Here is an 18,813-nt window from a genome sequence, read left to right as displayed (position 1 = left end):
ATCAATTTTAGGACTTCGAGGGACGAATGTTTGCGCAAAAACGCTTACAGCAACAGAGCTTATTTGCACATAAACAAGGTTTGGAGATGGCAATTTTCAGGCAATTGCAATGCCAGTTCACACATGCATGATACTCCCTTTCCGTGGAATAGAATGGCTATTTAAAGTCAAATAAAATAGACTTCTATGATGGCTTTCTGCATAAAATGCAGAAAGATAGGGCAAGTCCTGTCTTTTCCCACACGCCAAGATTGCTAATGAGAAATGTGCTCATGAGAACTAATCAATTGAAATCAATGGGTTCTATTCGCCATTTTTTGAAAAAAACCTGCGCAAAGACATTCATCTGCTCAAAAGCTTAATAGCAGATTTGGTGTAGAAACGAGCAGATTTTTCCAAAAATTTCAATTGAGAGGTTGAAATCTGTACCAAAATCTGCAGCAAATCCACAACAGTAACGAATTTGGGGAAAGCAAATTACTGCAGCAGATTTTCCATACAGAAAATATGTAAATAATTTGCAGCAAAATATACAACAAATCTACCACAGTAGCCATGTATTTTTTACACAAGGAAATGCTACAAATTTTCGGCATGGAAAATCCACATAAAATGCACGGCAAATCCACCCTTTGTGAACATGGCCTAACACTATACCATAGCTTGTACTCTAGGGTGAGCTGGGGTTTGTAATGCAATACGTTCTTGCTGTGTGAAAGCTATTCTCTAATCTAGAATGTCTTTAATGTCTTGTATTTTTCCATTATTTCCTTAGAAATCATAAAAATAAGGCCTTTCATTTATCACCAACAAATATTACCTACCTACATTGAAAGATTGAAAGGAAAAGCTGGGGAAGCAACAAAGATTGTCCCTGGTAGTGTGACAAGTAATAATTCCATATACCAGTGCAGCTGCATGCAGTGGAAGGTACAGAATCATCTTTTCACTCTGTGTTGGTAATAATATTTATTATATCTTAAAAAAACATAAAATATGTGGGTGAATATGCAAGAATGTGTCAACGTGCAGAATGTTATAGCACAAAGCAAAATCTCTCATTTTAAATGAAAAATAAAATATAATAGGAGATACAATAAACAACATTTTGTCTCATTGAGGGTGCATTCACATGACCGTATATCGGCTGGGTTTTCACTCCCAGCCGATATATGGCGTCTTTCTCTGCAGGGGGATGAGGCTGGAAGAACCGGGAGCAGTGCTCTGAGCTCCCGCCCCCTCTCTGCCTCCTCTCCACCCCCCTGCACTATTTTCAATGAGGAGAGGTGGGACGAGGGTGGGGCTAATTCCCAGAATTTGGCCCCACTCCCGTTCCGCCTCTTCTCATTGCAAATAGTGCAGAGGGGCGGAGAGGGCATGGAGAGGAGGCAGAGAGGGGGCAGGAGCTCAGAGCACTGCTCCTGGCTCTTCCAGCCTCCTCCCCCTGCAGAGAGAGACGCCAAATATCGGCTGGGCGTGAAAACCCAGCCGATATACGGTCGTGTGAATGCACCCTTAGGGCTCATTCAGACGAGCGTGTTTTGGTGCGTGCATACGCACGCACCAAAACACGCTTGTATTTACAACACTGCATTCCCTATGGTGTGTGCACATGTCCGTACTTTGCAGGTGCGTGCCTGCAAAGATTGGACATGCGTGCACCATAGGGAATGCACACATTGTTTTCAATGGAGCCGCGGCTGTTGCCAGCGGATCCATTGAAAACAATGACCTGCTGGCTCCCTGCATTCCTTTTCAGGGAAGGACTTTACATATAAGCCCTTCCCTGAAAAAGAAAGATTTTAGTGTAAAAAAAAATAAAAATGCAGCCATTCTTTTCAATGGAGCCGCTTCTGCTGCCGGCGGCTCCATTGAAGACAATGGTCTGCTGGCACCACCAAATTGTTTTTCAGGGAAGAGCTTAACATATAGGCTCTTAACTGAAAAGGAAAAATTTTGGCGAAAAAAAAAAAATGCAGCCATTCACTTCAATGGAGCCGCTGCTGCTGGCGGCGGCTCCATTGAAGACAATGGTCTGTGGCACACCTGAATTGTTTTTCAGGGAAGGGCTTTACATATAACCCGTTCCCTGGAAATCAATTAAAAGTGATTTAAAAAACAAAAAAAATAGATACTCACCTCCCTTCAGCTGCCGGGGCACAGCCGCGTCTTCTCCCGCTGTCCCCTGCACTGTGGTGCTGAACCGCTGATCTATCTTTTTCACTATTTTAAAAGGCTTTTCAGGGAAGGGCTTATGAAGCCCTTCCCTGCAAAGCCACTAACAGCTGCCGGGGCTCAGCGGTGACTTCTGCCGCTGTCCCCGGCTCTGTAGCGCTGCTGAGGTATCAGCAGCTGGGGATTTAAAATCCCCTCCTGCTGGTAGCTCTGATTGTGATTGGCTGAAGCAATTCAGCCAACCACAATCAGAGCTACCAGCAGGCGGGGATTTTAAATCCCCGGCTGCTGATAGCTCAGAACTACAGAGCCGGGGACAGCGCTAGAAGTCGCGGCTGAGCCCCGGCAGCTGAAGGGAGGTGAGAATTGTTTTTCTTTTTCTTTTTTGCACTATTTTAAATGGCTTTTCAGGGAAGGGCTTATGAAGCCCTTACCTGAAAAGCCATTGACAGGATGCCAACAGCAGGATTCTCTACCGCAGTTGTCATGTGTGACAGCTGCGGTTGAGAATTGAAGAATTCCTTTTGCTACATCTGCCACAGATGTGGCAGATGTAGCAGAAGGGAATTCTTTTAACTAGCGGGGGTGAAGGATACATCTGCCGCATGCGGCAGATGTGTTCTTCATGCCCGCGGGGGTCACAGCAGCGGCGGAGAGGTAAGTTTTTTTTATTCTTTTTTTGTTTTGCACTAAAATGTTTCTTTTTCAGGGAAGGGCTAATATGTAAAGCCCTTCCCTGGAAAAGAATGCAGGGGACCGGCAGAGCATTGTTTTCAATGGAGCCGCCGGCAGCAGACGCGGCTCCACTGACAACAAGCACGCAGCTGTGTTCACGCGTGCTTTTGCTCGTACCTAGGTGCGGACATATGTACGCACCTAAGTACGCACCAAAACACGCTCGTCTGAATGAGCCCTTAGGCTTACAATGACATGGACCTTAAAGGGGTTGTTTTCTTATCTCCAAACATTGCTGCTATAGATCCAACTGTCTTAAAATAACAAATACAACAGTAATTACCTGTCCTCTGCCTCAGAGATCCAGCGCTGTTGCCCCCACTCCCGGTGATTGTTTTGGAAGATGATGTCAGCGGAAGTCACCTGACCACTGCAGCCAATCACAGGCTCCAGCATCACCATTCTGAACTCCTGGCATCATGGTACCCAGGATGCAAGCACTGACGCCAGGACAACATGCGGTGTTACTGCAGCTTCTGATTGGCTGCAGTTATCAGGTGACTTCCTCCAATGTCACCTTTCAAAACAATCCCCAGGAGGACAGCAGGGCAACTGCAGAAGATAGATAAATACTGCATTTTTTGGTACTTTAAGACAGTTGAAGCTATAGCAGCAATGTTATTCTGTAACTAGACAACCCTTTTAATGAGTAAAGCAGCACATTCCATTATGAAAAATGATACAAAAGAACATAAAATATACACATAAATGTTCATAAAATAATTGGTACGCACATTATGTATATTATATACAAATTGTTACTATGTATCTCTAGCAAGATATAACTTAATATAAATAAGCACAATCTACCCCAAAGTGATGTCTCTATCTATTCTTCAAGAAAAACTACGTTCATGAATACTTGCTGTTTTCCCTTAAATCTACTGTATTTACCTCACACAAGTACATTTCAAGAAATTTGCAGTATGGAAGAAACACTGGTCATTGATGGGACGTAGAGATTATGCTAAACAGCAAAGCTCCATTTAAATGAAAGATAAGTAGCTTCTCACAGCAGTGTGGTATATTTGTTAAATAGTGTTCTGCAACAAAGGGTTTGGTCCATGCTCTTAGTTCCCATAGGCAGTGAAATCACTTCGGTAAACTCAAAAACCTTCAAGTACAACAAAAGAAACCAGTCCCCAAACCCAATTCTATCAGCTCCCTTTTCAGTGTCAATAAGTAAACAGAGGGAGCACAAGTAAGTTCATAAAATATAATCTAGGACTTAACTGGAAATGCATGGGGGATACTTTCAAGTTGAGAAATCTGGTTTGGATCTGTGTATTGTTTGAAGCCTAGGAGACCCTAAGAAGCTGCTTAACATCTCCCCATTTCTATATTGTAAATATTAACATGTGTTTGAAAAGGATGGCTAGTCTATTTTAGTTTTCGCTGAAGTTAAAGGATAGATCCTGGGCTCACAATATGCTCACACCTGCATTGAAAACATACAGGATGAAAACCAATATTGTGTTAGCCACTTTTATGCCCCTCTCCCTTGGCCATCTGAACAGGCTGCATGCTACTGAAACAAATTGTGGATTTATTGAAGGGAAATTAGCATAAATTATTACCAAACCTGTAAACGTGTGGGGTCCTGCTTTTGGGGAAAACAGGAGTCTATTGCAGTCCTTTCAAGCAGAAAGCTGAGCTTTACACATCGTGATGGAAAGGCTGAATAGCTTTGGTTTGAAGAAGATTCCCATTTGCTTTGCACATTGATATAATTGACTTATGTGTATTTTATTCCATTTTCCCAACAACAGTTGGATCTCCTTATTTAAATGAGTCTCTAGAAAGCCCTTTTTTTTATTTGTGTTGCATTTCTTTACAAGGAGATAAGTTCACTTTTAAAAGACACCCAGTACACACATTTCACATCCTATTCATTCTATTATGGAGAGCAACGAGTTGCACTGAATTGTGGTTCCCAATGCACAGCCAGGCTTATATCATTAAAAGAATGAAATTAAAAGCTTAATATGTGCCTATTTACTATAGCATTTTAGATAGATATCCCATTATTATGTCTTATTCAAGAAAAAGGTTATAATTCTGCATTACTTTCAGCTGAAAACATTCCATGTAATTATTGTTATCGAATGAGACTTTTGAAAAAATGTTCATTATTGGATGTTAGTCATTACGGTATCACTGTCAACTTATAACTACTGTAAAGTGAATTTGTCACTTACCATATAAGTTAATTTTTTTGAAATTGCTAGGGATTTTATTTTCGTGCTTTAAGTAAACGTGCATGAGAAACGAAAACTGAATTATCTGTACTAGAGTGTTTGTGAAAAAAAAAGTAGATTCATCGATAATACTGAAATATTGCAACATATTTACAAATACAAAAATATACACATGCAATTTGCATTAGTTTTCTGTTTTTAGAAATATATAAAATATATTAAAACAACTTAAATCAGAAATAAAAAATATAAACGTGTTGAAAAGTCAATAAAAATCCCCTTAATTTATTATTAACAAGTATTAATAATATAAATAAATTAAAACATTCAATTAAACCCTCCCAGATGAAAAGTGATTGTAATTCTACGGCGAGTTAATATATTTTAATCCTTTAGTCTTATGATCTCCTTTTATCCATAGACATGGTAGTCACTGATCATTTCTGCGTATGTAATGCATTAACCCATTTCTACTAGAGGGTCTGCAGTGCAATTATATATATATATATATACCTGCTTGGGATTTTACTAGTTAATAACGTAAAGGGGAATTATTATTTTATAAAAATATAGGCTAGGCTTTCTGTAAATGAATTCTTTTTTAACTGAATTTAGAAGGTCATATTGTGTTAGTGCTCAAGTGCTTCTGTTAATATTGGGAAACGTGATTCTGCATTCCAAGTAACTAATCTGAATCACAGCAGCTATTTCAATATTAATGAAATTGTTTAATCTCCTAAATTCATCGTGTTTAAGTAACGATTTGGTGATTTATTGGTCAGCAAGGAAAACTGTCATTAATGTTTTGCTTGTCCCAACATATCTTTTGTTGAACTACATCTAATTGCGCAAAGCCCTCTGGGCTTAAAGATACCACATTTGAAAGATAATTTACACCCAGCAAACACACTAAAATGTTGCAAAAGGAAAAAAATAAGATGTGCAAAATGTTTAACGCTAATAATATAGTCCTATAAACCAGAAACAGTCCTGCTCCTAAGGAGGTATTGCGATAAAATACTATTATTGATGAGATTGTAGAGAGTTTATTCCAATGATAATCATATATGTACAACTCTGTCTTAAAACTTCTCGAAAAGTAGAGCGATGGCAAGAAGAAGCTTAGGAATTAAAATCATATAGGTATATTTTCCCGCAGAATCAATAATAATTCAGGGGAACAGGATTTTTTAAAATTGATATTCTAAATAATTACGAATGTTAGACTTTTGTAAATTACACAATTGTACTATAGATGGAAATGTAAAAAAATATTTTTTTTTTATGTATCAAATTTCATAGACTAGTATATGGCTTTATATTATAAGAGAAAAAAATATGGAATTCAATAATTCTGCTTAAAGTGCGCAATTTATTAATGTTATATGTTATGAATTAGACCACAGTTTTGTCATCTCATTGAGCACACTTAGCATTATTTACTTTTAATATTTAAGAAATTTTTGTTTGAGATGTCAACAATTTGCTATTTAAAACTTAATGAGTTGATTTTTTATCAATAATAGAAAAAATGTACTTGCTACTTTGTGTTACCAATATTCTAACATATAAAGTGTATAATGTATAAAACTGAAGAGTACTCATATAGTGAGCATGTGTGTATGTCTGTGTACATATATATCTATATCTATATATATCTATATATCTATATATATATAGATGGATATAGATGGATATATATATATATATATATATATATCTCTAGATATAGATATGTGTGTGTGTGTGTGTATATATGCATACATATGTATATATATGAGAACTCTTTTCAGTTGTGAAGAATATACATTTATACATTGTATATATTATATGTAGTATTGTATGCATAATATATATGTACATGTATATAAAACACATACATATATATAAAATTGAGGTGCGGATACTACAGGTTGGTTGTTTTTGTACTTTTCCCTAAATTTGCTATTTTTTAAATGAAAGAAAATTGCCTTAACAGATTATTAAATAACAAAATGAAGACCTGCAGATTACGTCGGATCAGGTTTGTCATTTTGCACTTTGTGATCCATATTTTCAACAAACAAAAAAGTGACCATAATTGTGTTAGCTATTACTTTACATAGGACTGCAGGCAAACCTACTACATTATAACCCCCCACAAAGTGTTAGTGATGCCTTAACAACGTAGTGTTGATATTTCAAAGTAATACAAAAAACATACTTATAAGGTAAAATGCGTTGTTGTTAATATTATTATCAATATTGGCCATTATTGCTGTTCATCATGTTCTTTCCTGGAGAATAGGGACAAATCACCTCCAACTGAAGTTCCTCAAGGCGGCCACAGACTAAACAATTTTCTTTGCATTCATCTAACTGTTAAAAACCACTTGTTACATCTATGGTATTAAAGTGAATGCTAATGATTGATCAAAGTCCTTTACATTCTTATATTACGTGCTGTTTCAGTTTGACAGATATTTTTGTGCTTTTGCCTTGAAGATAAGTAATGGTTTTTTAATGTAGGGAACATACTGTTCGTCAATGCTGCATGAACAGTTAAAAATTGAATGAAATATAATGAAAAATTATATAGTTTTTTTTGGACAATTGTTAGTTTATTGTTACAAAGTCTGAGCAATATTTCATATCTGATCTATTTTGAAACAAAATGATTATGTCTATTGTAAGTATTTCAACAAGCAACTCTTTTCAGCTGGAATAGCCAGAATGACAAGATACTTGTGATTAATATCATAGTAATCACCCTTTCTATCTCCGAGAAGCAGGAGATTCACAGAGTGTCACACTGTAAGGAGAGGGAGGGTGACACGAAGCAAGCAGCGGAGATGAAGCAGAGACAGTGATGAATTCTTCCCACACACATGCAGAAGCGTACAGGCACACACATACGAGGATTATCATTCTGTGATGTAATTGTTTTATGAAGATGTATATATATATATATATATTGTTGCTGTGGATATTTTTCTCTTTCAATGCATTTTCTCTTATGCTATCTTATCTATGACACTGAGTAACTAGATACATTCTTGCATTTGCATTAGAGATGTCATTAACACGTCTGTTGTTGTTAAGTTGTAATGTGTGTCTTAAAGCCCTCACATCTGGCTGCTTAGCAGCTGTTTAGTGTACAATGTTGTTATGAGCTTGAATGATTAGGGACTATCAATGGCATTCCTTGGGATTTAGAACGGGATTGCAGAGAAATCTAATCAATTGCTCTTACACCCCTCATAGACCACTGCTTTCTGTCTAACTGTCCTGTTTTATAACATATTAGCTTATGTTACATTAAATGCTACACTAGTATTAGAGCTGGATTTTGATCATTTGCATTACCATTCATTTCATATTAGTACACTATGTGTCTGCTATATGACTACCATAATTTGCATACATTTGGGTTAATACACACTTGTTGAAGTTTGACATGACATTTGAATTAACTAGTTAAAACAGTGTAACGAGTCATAAAAAAATTATTCTAACAAACTCACACGTGTTCCAAAAAGTTTATTTATCCAAATGTTCGATAATATTCATAATCCAATTTACACAGCTAGATATTATGCAAACAAACGGACAAAGATAAATGCAAAGTTCGCAACAATATTTGTCAATTTCATAGTTAAGAAAAAAATACAGCACATAATGCACATGAGAGCGATAATAACAACAAGATAATACTTACATATCAATGTCTCTGATTTTCCTATGGATGTATATCTATACGTTTTCTATAATAACACAAACACAACATCTAAAAAGTAAAATTAAGTAAAACTCAGTGAATTACTTTAGTTGGCCTCAGAATAAGTGCCCTCCCCCTCTTGTTAAAAAGTAAAAGCGCTGCCTTAAGTTAGCTAACAATACAAATCAGATAACAATATAGAACAAACAGAATACCACAGCCAAGCAATTTCCATGTCAAACATCCCACTGCTCAGTAGCTCCATTTGTAAGTGTGAATTGCAGACTAAGCTCCCTGCAATGCACACAGGAAGGTTTGTGCATACCTTCACACACACTGTTACTGGGTACCATCACACTTCAATTCCGGTTGCTGAGCCTTTTCACCCCTTGCCTTGTCTTCAAATGGAAATGATTTCTATTGGCCCAAGGTGTCCATGTAAATAGGTGTAAATGAAACCAGATTATTCCTTTCTCTCCCCCACGCCCCCTCCTCTCTACTCTCCCTCTCCTCTGCTCCCTCCCTCCTCCTCCTCCCAAGGCGATTGTCATATGATAGCAAAGAAGTGGCACATTAATGAAGCGCCTCTACAGGGGTCTTTTCTGTTCATGTCACCACATAAAACTATCAGATGGTTTGAGGAAGGACATGGACACAACTACTTAGCTTATCTCCCACCCAGCAAAGGAGAAATACTTTCCCGGCTTCCATTCAACTGCTGTTCAGAAAAGGAGCTTATTCCTGATGCTAAGAAGAGGATCAGAGTTTATCCAAGAAGGGTCCAGGCTGGATAGAAATTGAATTAAGACCTGAAATACTAGAAAGTCTTGTGGATTTTGTTTTTGTTTTGCTGCTACTTTCCGGATGCAGAGTGTCAACTTATAACAAGAAAGTTGAAGGTATGATGTTGATATTATATTTTCTCTGCTCTTTATAATGTATAGAAAAGTGATGTAAAGACTTACTAAACTCAACCTAAGGTAGAATATAGTCATGATTTAATACTGATAATGAATTATAGTTGCTTCAGTCATGTATATGATAATGGTTTACATCTGTAGTTGTTATATTATCTGAAAATCTGACTTGGTCACTTCTCCTTAATTACATATAGATTACCTGTGACCATACTGAAGATGCCTCGACCAGGAAGAAACACATACAGTGATCAAAAACCCCCCTACTCCTATATCTCCTTGACGGCTATGGCTATTCAAAGTTCCCAGGAGAAGATGCTGCCCCTGAGTGAAATCTACAAATTCATCATGGACAGATTTCCTTACTACAGAGAAAACACTCAAAGATGGCAGAACTCTCTGAGACATAACTTGTCCTTCAATGACTGTTTCATCAAGATCCCAAGGAGACCAGATCAGCCTGGCAAGGGGAGTTTCTGGGCACTTCATCCAAGTTGTGGTGACATGTTTGAAAATGGTAGTTTCCTAAGGCGTAGGAAGAGGTTCAAGGTAATGAAATCGGACCATCTTGCACCTACTAAGCCATCAGATGCTGCACAGTACCTGCAGCAACAAGCAAAGCTTAGGCTTAGTGCTTTGGCTGCCTCTGGTACCCATTTGCCACAGATGTCCACATATAACCTGGGGGTCTCACAAACATCCAGCTTTAAACATCCCTTTGCTATTGAGAATATTATTGCCAGAGAATATAAAATGCCAGGAGGACTTGCCTTTTCCACAATGCCACCAATGTCAGCTGCCTATCCTCTCCACAACCAATTGACTACAGTTGGCAGCTCTATTGGCACTGGTTGGCCTCACATGTACAGTTCTAGTATGATAGACACTACTACACCTATATCAATGGCTAACAGTGATTACAGTGTGAGTGCTTATGGAGTGCCCATCAAGCCACTTTGCCACGGAGGACAGACTTTGCCCGCTATCCCAGTTCCTATCAAACCTACACCAGCAGCTGTGCCAACACTTCCAGCACTCCCAACACATATCCCAGCAATTTTGTCGAACTCTTCTCCATCATTGAGTCCAACATCTCCCCAAACAGGAACCAGCCAAAGTAGCCCTGCAACACCTAGTGAAACTCTCACCAGCCCACCCACTGCCCTACTTTCAGTGGCTGTGCACTAGCTTGACAGACTTTGCAGCGCAAGTCATTTCTCCAAAGTTTACTCACTTTACCTTTCTTCTTCTCAAAGAAAAAGACTCATTCCAGCAAGGAGGTTAAAACTTTTTGTGAGCTTTGTTAGCTGTTCATCCAATATGATATTTTGTATTCTTGTTCATGAGTTCACACATTTGAAAATGTTTTTTCTGTATAGCAATGCCATTCTTAAAGACACTTTTGCACATCTTTTATTCAATGTATTTCAAAACTAAAGGGCAGGCATTTTCAGGTAACATATTTTAAGAGCACATGTCTATATTAGCAAAAATTATGAAAACAGACAAACGCATTTAAAGCATCTCGTAATGACTATAAGATGCCTAAAACATTACGAACCTGCATTGCAGTATTAGCCAGTCTTCTTTATTTAGAGACAAACTGCATGATTGTTTTGACCAGATTTAACATCTTGACATAGTTTGCTTACATTTGCTATGTATATGCACAGGTATGATATTAAATAATGCTAATTAGTTTCAACCGTAACTAACACTGAAAGCAAGCATACTATATTTAATCATGCAACCTGATAAGAAACAAAATGTTTACACTTATGCTGCCCTAATGTACATATAGAATTTAGGAAGCAAACCATTCACTGTACTTGTTGGCTGTCAATTGTGAGTATTAATCTCAAGGCACTAGAAAATGATCAGTTGATGTCACTGAATTGAAAATTGCTTATATATTTATTTTCAAGGGTAGAGGTCATATCCCTAGTTATGTTGGAAACACAGATTTTTCACCCCCACCCAAATCAGAGAAGTATTGTAAATGTTTGTGAATACGGATGAACATAAAATGTGTTTGATGCACTTTTATTTGACCTACTTTTAGTTATAATTTAGGCGATTTGCTAAAAAAAAAAATTATTTTTAAAAAAATCCAAAAAATGTACTGTTGCTGTGTGGTGAATTTCAGTTAATTACAAATGACCCTACTGTCATCTGAGCTGTAAAGAAATGACCACTCAGTCTCCTTGTTGTACAGAAGGCATGGCATTTGCTTATTGATGTTATTATTCACAGCATGTGTGTATGTCAGACTACAAAAAATAAGTGTCACTGTTAAATTATGAACCTAGTCGTCCAAATAATATTTTCTCATTAAAATGTTATTTCAAAATGATGGTCTGTGTTTATATTAGTTTTTTATAGGATAGGTTGAGTCGGTTTGTTTCCTCCTAGTTGTGTATGTGTGAGTACGTATCAATGTGTGCAATCTTTCGTTAGTTATTTTATCTAATTTGTGCTTATAGGTAGATAAGTGGCCACAAGTTGTACATTTCATCACCTTAATTAAATCAAATGTAGATAGCTATTGAGCTCAGAGTATTTGCATATTTAATAACTCAAGGGAGGATTGTACAGGGCAGAACTGAATGCAGTATAACTTGCTAGAGTCTTAACAGGTGTGTCTAGTAATACACTTCGTTAAGAACCAGTTCATGGCTATAAAACTCTTCTAGCTAGGCTTAATGGCCATAATTAAGTTAATAGAAGAGAACATTTACTGAGCAATACATCACTATAAATTGTATACAACTGTCTATAATTCCAAATGGATGTAAAATATGTTATTGTGTCAATGTCATCACAAAACAAGAAACAAATCAATGCAAACAACACTGCAAAGAATACACATATGCAAGTATGATGAAAGCATGAGACTGACACATATCCATTTTCAGTAAATAGAACACAGTTATATGACTGTCGATAACCGTATATCTCCAGAAATAAGTATCTGCTTCTTTTCAGTCACTTTCTTCTGAGGCAAATAAGAATTAGTGCACTTTTAATTCCCCCTTCATCTCTCTCATTAAGTTCAACCATAGATCAGTGAGATATAACATGAAACTATGTAACAGTAATAAGTATGACATCCTAAAGCGTCACTTGCGACACGTTGACAGAGTGCTCTATTGTAATACATAAGGTGTGGTTGTTTTTCTTTCACATAAGAATGTTTAGTTTCACTACGGGCTGAAACGGATAATTTTGGTCATTTTTAAAATCTAAAATATAGAAAAAAGTATTTAAAAAAAATATGTTTTGCACCTTTCTGGAAGTTTCTGTAACACGCTTGAGCTTTTACAACACATGTTATTGGATAAGCAATATACAAAACATGCTCGATGTACTTAATTGTAAAAGTAAGTGAAAACGTGAAAAAAATCAGTAACAAAACTGTTGTTCTGTTTAAAAAGACTTTCATTTCAAGCTTATCAACAAGTAAGTAGCTTGACGGTTGAATGAATCAACAGCTTTGTTTTTTTTTAATCCTCATCAGTGGCTCACGGCCAAAGTCAATAAACACTTTTAGGGTTTGTAAGAAAAAGATCCCAAACTTAGTAGGAGATAAATAATTACCATAAATAAAATAATCTTATAGTGCAAATGTAAAAGATATATTTAATGTTAACAGCTGTAAAAGTTTGCATGGGAGCAGTTTAACCATTTGATGGTATGAGAAACAGTAAATGGGCCTTATAATGCAATAATAAATCAAACAGCAAGAATAAAAAAGAAAAATCCCAGAACACCCCATGTCAGTCTTTTCTGAGTCCATTATTTGTTTTCACCCAACTAACAACAAATTACCTAATTAATATGTTTCAATTACAGCATGGAAAATAGACCCTCAGGACCTCCTGCAGTGCACTTACAATAGACTCAGATCTCACTATAGGAATTCACACTAACTTCACATCTGTTTCTTTATATCCAACTTTTGATTTGAAAAACCTTCTTAAATTCTGCTGAAAACAGTGGCAGTGTTATATGAAATATGTCCCTGTGCCAAGAGTAGATAACACATTCGAAGATCTGCGCTTTATTTGCAAGTTAGAAAGTGAAATCCTATTGAAGAGCATTAAACAAATATATTAGAATTCTGTCACTTTATGCAATTGAGTAGATCAAATAAAAGGTCCAGGCCACTTCATTCACATCAATAGAAACCCTAAAGAATGGCAAACCTAGACTGGGCCACCGATGTAGATTTAGCTTTTTCCCCCTCTTACAGACAAAAAGACTGAATTCCCACAAACACATTACTGACTGGTGCACTAGGAAACCAGCACAGGGACCCCTTTGGAATTTAAATTCATGTTATCTCGCCTTCTTTTAGGATTTGTTTGCACTACAGTGCAAGTTATATTGGCATCCTCTGTTAAAAAAGACAGTGTAAAGCTTTTACAGCCACCAATTGCCTGACAGATCCGTAAAGTTTTTCAGGAAAGAAAAAAACAATAAAAACTCTTTTTAATGTTCACATTTATACTATTCAGATCGGTCGAGTTCTAAATTATACTGTTTTTTTATTTGTTTTATTTACAAGTGTGTTCCTGGAATGAAAAATATGTATTTGCATTCGGTTAGCGTTGGCTAAAGATTAAAGAGCATCGCAAGTGCAGAATTAAATAAATGATAGAATGGAGGTACACTATTCTAAAATATAAACGATTATCTATCTCCTATCTATCTATCTATCTATCTATCTATCTATCTATCTATCTATCTATCTATCTATCTATCTATCTATCTATCTATCTATCTATCTTATCTATCTATCTTATCTATCTATTAGTAAATTGACTGACATACAACACTAAAAACACAGCATTTTGTCCAAAGTTCTTGCACTGACTTTGCATGTTCACGTCGGTCAACTGCATTGTATGTATGTATGTGTATATATATATATATATATATATATATATATAGTGTGTGTGTGTGTATGTATATATATATATATATATATATATATATCTATATCTATATCTATATATATATATATATAGTTTATTTATGTAGACTATTTACTCCAAATGCATTCATTTAATGCTTACATTGTATCAGGGTTAGTATGGTAGTAGAGGGAATAGTTTATAGTCACTTCCTGTTATTTATCAGAATGATATCTAGTGTAATATGTGCTTTTTCAAATTTAATTTAACCTCTTTCCTATGAAATGTAAAAGCTTGATATAAACAGGCGAGACACCATTATGTACACTTTGCAGTGTATCCTACAGAAATAATCACACCTACGGAACTTATAATTAATTTGTTTTTTCCCCTTACACAAACACTGGGACAATAACCTGTGTGACACATGAAATTGTTTAAATGGGAAAATAGAGAACATGGGAGAAATGACTGCATTTCCCTGATGTAGTTGGTGTCTGATTACATGACCGTGGATCTAGAACAGGCTGGAATGATTTTCGTCTTATATATAAAGGTGATTGTGCGGTGTGGCTTCTTTGTCAATTCTCTAATTAGTCTAGACTTGAACCAGTGCATTCTCCAGTTCATCATGAGCTGCAATAAATAGACTTACTACTATTTATGTTACTATTAGACCTATTCTCAAATACACAATATTTAACAACTATTTCCAAAAGTACATGTTATTTGGTAAACGTCTCCCCCTTGAAGTAACAATATCAGATGTGTAACTGGATCATTATTCTAACCCTTTATAGCCTGATAATCACACAGGTCTATGGTTGCTAGAGCATGCAGAATAAAGCAGCTGCGACGTGAATTTGCTCGTTTTGTGTAGAGACTAGTCTATGTATATAACCATGAGGATGATCCTGTAATGTTCTCAGTAACAAACACAAATAGGTCACTAAGCTGCTATAGCTTCTATGGAAGGATCATTGTTATAATCACATAGGAGGTGCTGCTTGAAAGTAGACATGCATGAATTAAACTTGTGGATGAAAATAGTAAAAATATGAAGTGCTGTGGTCAGAGAGAAATGTATCCAAAACAATAGAAAAGGATGAAGTACTGCGGTTGGGATGTGTTTCTGAAATTTCATGGAGCTTAGCAGCATTCATACTGGGAACTCTGGTATTTGCTATAATGAATACCAGTACACGGAATTCTGTATTCACAGGGAATTTGGCAAAAATCCTCCACAAAAAACGAAATAACCACCTGTGCATAGTATACAAGCTTAAGGCTACCTTCACACGAGAGTCTATACGCAGCTATTTACCTGCGTAAATACGCCGGGCATCAGAAAGAATGCATTGGATTCAATGCATTCATTCAGCTGGCTCGGTGTATTTACACGGATAATTGGCTGCATATAGACGCTCGTGTGAAGGTAGCCTTAATAATAAGGGGTGCTGCTGGTATTCATTGGACATATTACCTGCATCACATGGAAACTGCTAATGTGGATGAATATTGCCCCCAGCTGTGGTACCCATGTACATCATATTGGACCAAAAAGAAATGTTTTAGGGTAGTTTCATATGAGCGTAATTGCAATACACACACAATAGCGCATTGATTTTGAACATTACGCTATTGCACGTATATATGTGCATTTTACTGTACTTTTTGCACAGACCACGATCGTTGACATGGGTGTGGGACACAGCCAAGCCCCGTCTTAAAAGACTATTAGGCCAAATTGCCATTGTGTTGCGTCCCAGCAAAATTTATAGCGTATTGCGCAATTATGCAGGTATCGTGTGCGCTTTTGCATCTTCCCTAGAGGCTCCTATGGGACCTTTGGTGCGCAAATGTACACTAAGGTCTTATTTACACGAGCGTATATCGGCCGGCGTTTTCACGGCCGGCGAATATACGCTTCCATCTAAGCTCTTCCCTCCCCCTCACTGACTCTCTGCCTCTCTCCTCCACTCTGGAGCTTGCAATTGGAGGGAGCAGGGCTAAGATCCACTCTGTCCCGCCCACTCCCATTGCTGGCTATGGACAGGGGGCGGGGAGGGAGCTTAGCTCCCCCCCTGCCCCACCCACTCCCACTGCAAACCACTCAGAGGGGAGGAGAGAGGTGGTAAGGGGGAGGGAAGGGAAGCACTGCTCAGATGGAAGTGTATATCGTCCGGACGTGAAAACACTGGTCGATATACACGCTCATGTAAATAAGCCCTAAAGCAGAGCATGCTGTGTTTTCCTTTTTGTGAATGCAATAGTGAGAACGAACCCATTGCAAACAATGGTCTCTATTCTCTGTGTTTGCGTGCACAAATGCTAATACAAAGACGCCTGTGTGAAGCCGCCCCTAGGCTGTATTTACACAAGTGATCTTCACGTGTGAGTTCCGTGTGTTGTCCAGATGCACAGAACTTGCACGTCAATAGAACCCATTATTTGCAATGGATTAATTTACATGAGCGATTTTTTTGCTTACACCGATTGCGAGATTGAAAAATCGCAGTATGTCCTATTGTGGGTCTTGTACTGTAAGAAGCGCCCATTATTTCCTGTGGGAGCCCCCCAAAATTTACCGCACTTGCATGTGAATGTAATTTGCATGCGAGTGCAATGCATTTTTTTGCTTATTTTAACTATTGGAAGCACATACATTTTTTCACGTGCATGAAAAACGCATGTACAATGATGCAATGCTGAAACACGTCACAATCACATTAAAATGTCCGGATTATGAGTGCGATATCACACTCAACTGTATAAATACAGCCTTATAGTAAGAGATCAGAAGATACAAATGAAAAGACCTATAGCAGACTTTTTGGAGGTTGCATTAGGCCGTTTGGCAATCAAATCTCAACTATGGTTATAATTAACATCAGTAAATTTTTTGGTACAAGAAAAGACTTTTTTTATTTTCCTGAAAGTATTTTTTCTTAGCTAGTTCAATCTTAATTTGCAGTACTTAAACTAGACTTTTCACTATTTTGCCATTTAATAGATACATAGATTTTAGTCACATGGATGGAGAATCTTAGGCTTAGTTCTCATATATACGGAAGTCTGATTTTTTTCCCTCTGGTGTTGTAGTGAAGCACTGGGGGAAACTGATTCCAGAACTGATCCTATAGTTTTCTGTTCATGGCATTAGGCACATCAGTTTCAATGCTGGATGCTTCCCTTTGCCGAATGGAAAAACATTGCATGCCTAATTTTTCTATCAGGCTATGAACACTGTGCTGGTTTACAAAGTGCTCCAAAAGAAGTGTCCGGACACAGGTGATATATGGGAACCCAGCCTGGGATATTGCATCTTAGTTTACAAAGACATTGCTTAATATTTTCTGGATTTCACTCCTAGCCTGTGAAATGGATCACAGATATAAAATGCTTTTCAGTTTATCAAGCCTGTTCAGCTCTGGCCTGACAAGTCGGTATCTTGCATAGTACATAATTGGTTCGAAGCAAATAATATATCTTAGGGCTTAAACACATTGACGTGTCCCCCCCCCCCTTTTACGGCCATGATAATCACGCTTGTATAAGGGGACAAAACAAAACCACTGATTTCAATATGAGTTCAGTGGTTTAGTTTTCATTGCTGGGCTTTCTCGGCCATGAATACCACGGCCGAGAAAAGATAGGACCTGCCCCATGAATATATTATGTAGGGAAGATGGGGCAGCAGCTATCTTTCTGCTGTTATTTTCAAACTGTTGCTCTTTGACGTCGAGGGAGAAGAAATTTCTCTCATTCAGGCGCAACTACACTCTCTATTGCCTATCTTAACTGATAGAATAACTTTAAGATCTTTAACTCTTACAGAAAAAATGTAAAAAAGGCAGAATCTCATAATATGTTATAGAGAATACAATATACACAAAATGCAAATAGCTGAGATGTAACAATAAGGGTTAAAATAGACAGGCACATGCACAAAAATGTTTGCCGCTAAGGAGCGTATGAACCAGTCAATTTTTTTACCGTTCAAATTTTGCACTATTGCATGCGGGTAAAAAAAAATAGCAGGATCTTTTCTTGTAGGTAGAAAAACTAAGTGTGAGAAGGATAGGGCAAGTCCTATCTTTTCTAATGCGTAGTATTAACGTGTGACAATCCCGCTAGTCAAAATCAAACCATTGAAATCAATGGTTTCGTTTCGT

General features: G+C 37.2%; 1 protein-coding gene across 1 annotated transcript; it reads left to right on the top strand.

Moving 5' to 3' along the window:
- Positions 1–9,304: 9,304 nt before the first annotated feature.
- Positions 9,305–11,114, top strand: FOXB1 (forkhead box B1). Its single transcript, XM_066589955.1, has 2 exons — positions 9,305–9,704; positions 9,920–11,114. Exon 2 carries the CDS (start codon positions 9,942–9,944, stop codon positions 10,908–10,910), a length of 969 nt encoding a protein of 322 aa, XP_066446052.1. The 5' UTR covers positions 9,305–9,704; positions 9,920–9,941; the 3' UTR covers positions 10,911–11,114.
- Positions 11,115–18,813: the final 7,699 nt, after the last annotated feature.

Source organism: Eleutherodactylus coqui, chromosome 2 (genome assembly GCF_035609145.1).
Source record: "Eleutherodactylus coqui strain aEleCoq1 chromosome 2, aEleCoq1.hap1, whole genome shotgun sequence".
NCBI classification, from domain to species: domain Eukaryota; kingdom Metazoa; phylum Chordata; class Amphibia; order Anura; family Eleutherodactylidae; genus Eleutherodactylus; species Eleutherodactylus coqui.
This window is presented reverse-complemented; position numbering and strand designations above follow the sequence as displayed.

Bases quoted from the DNA above. Each gene is read 5' to 3' on its own strand.
- FOXB1 (XM_066589955.1), top strand. From the start codon at position 9,942: ATGCCTCGACCAGGAAGAAACACATACAGTGATCAAAAACCCCCCTAC.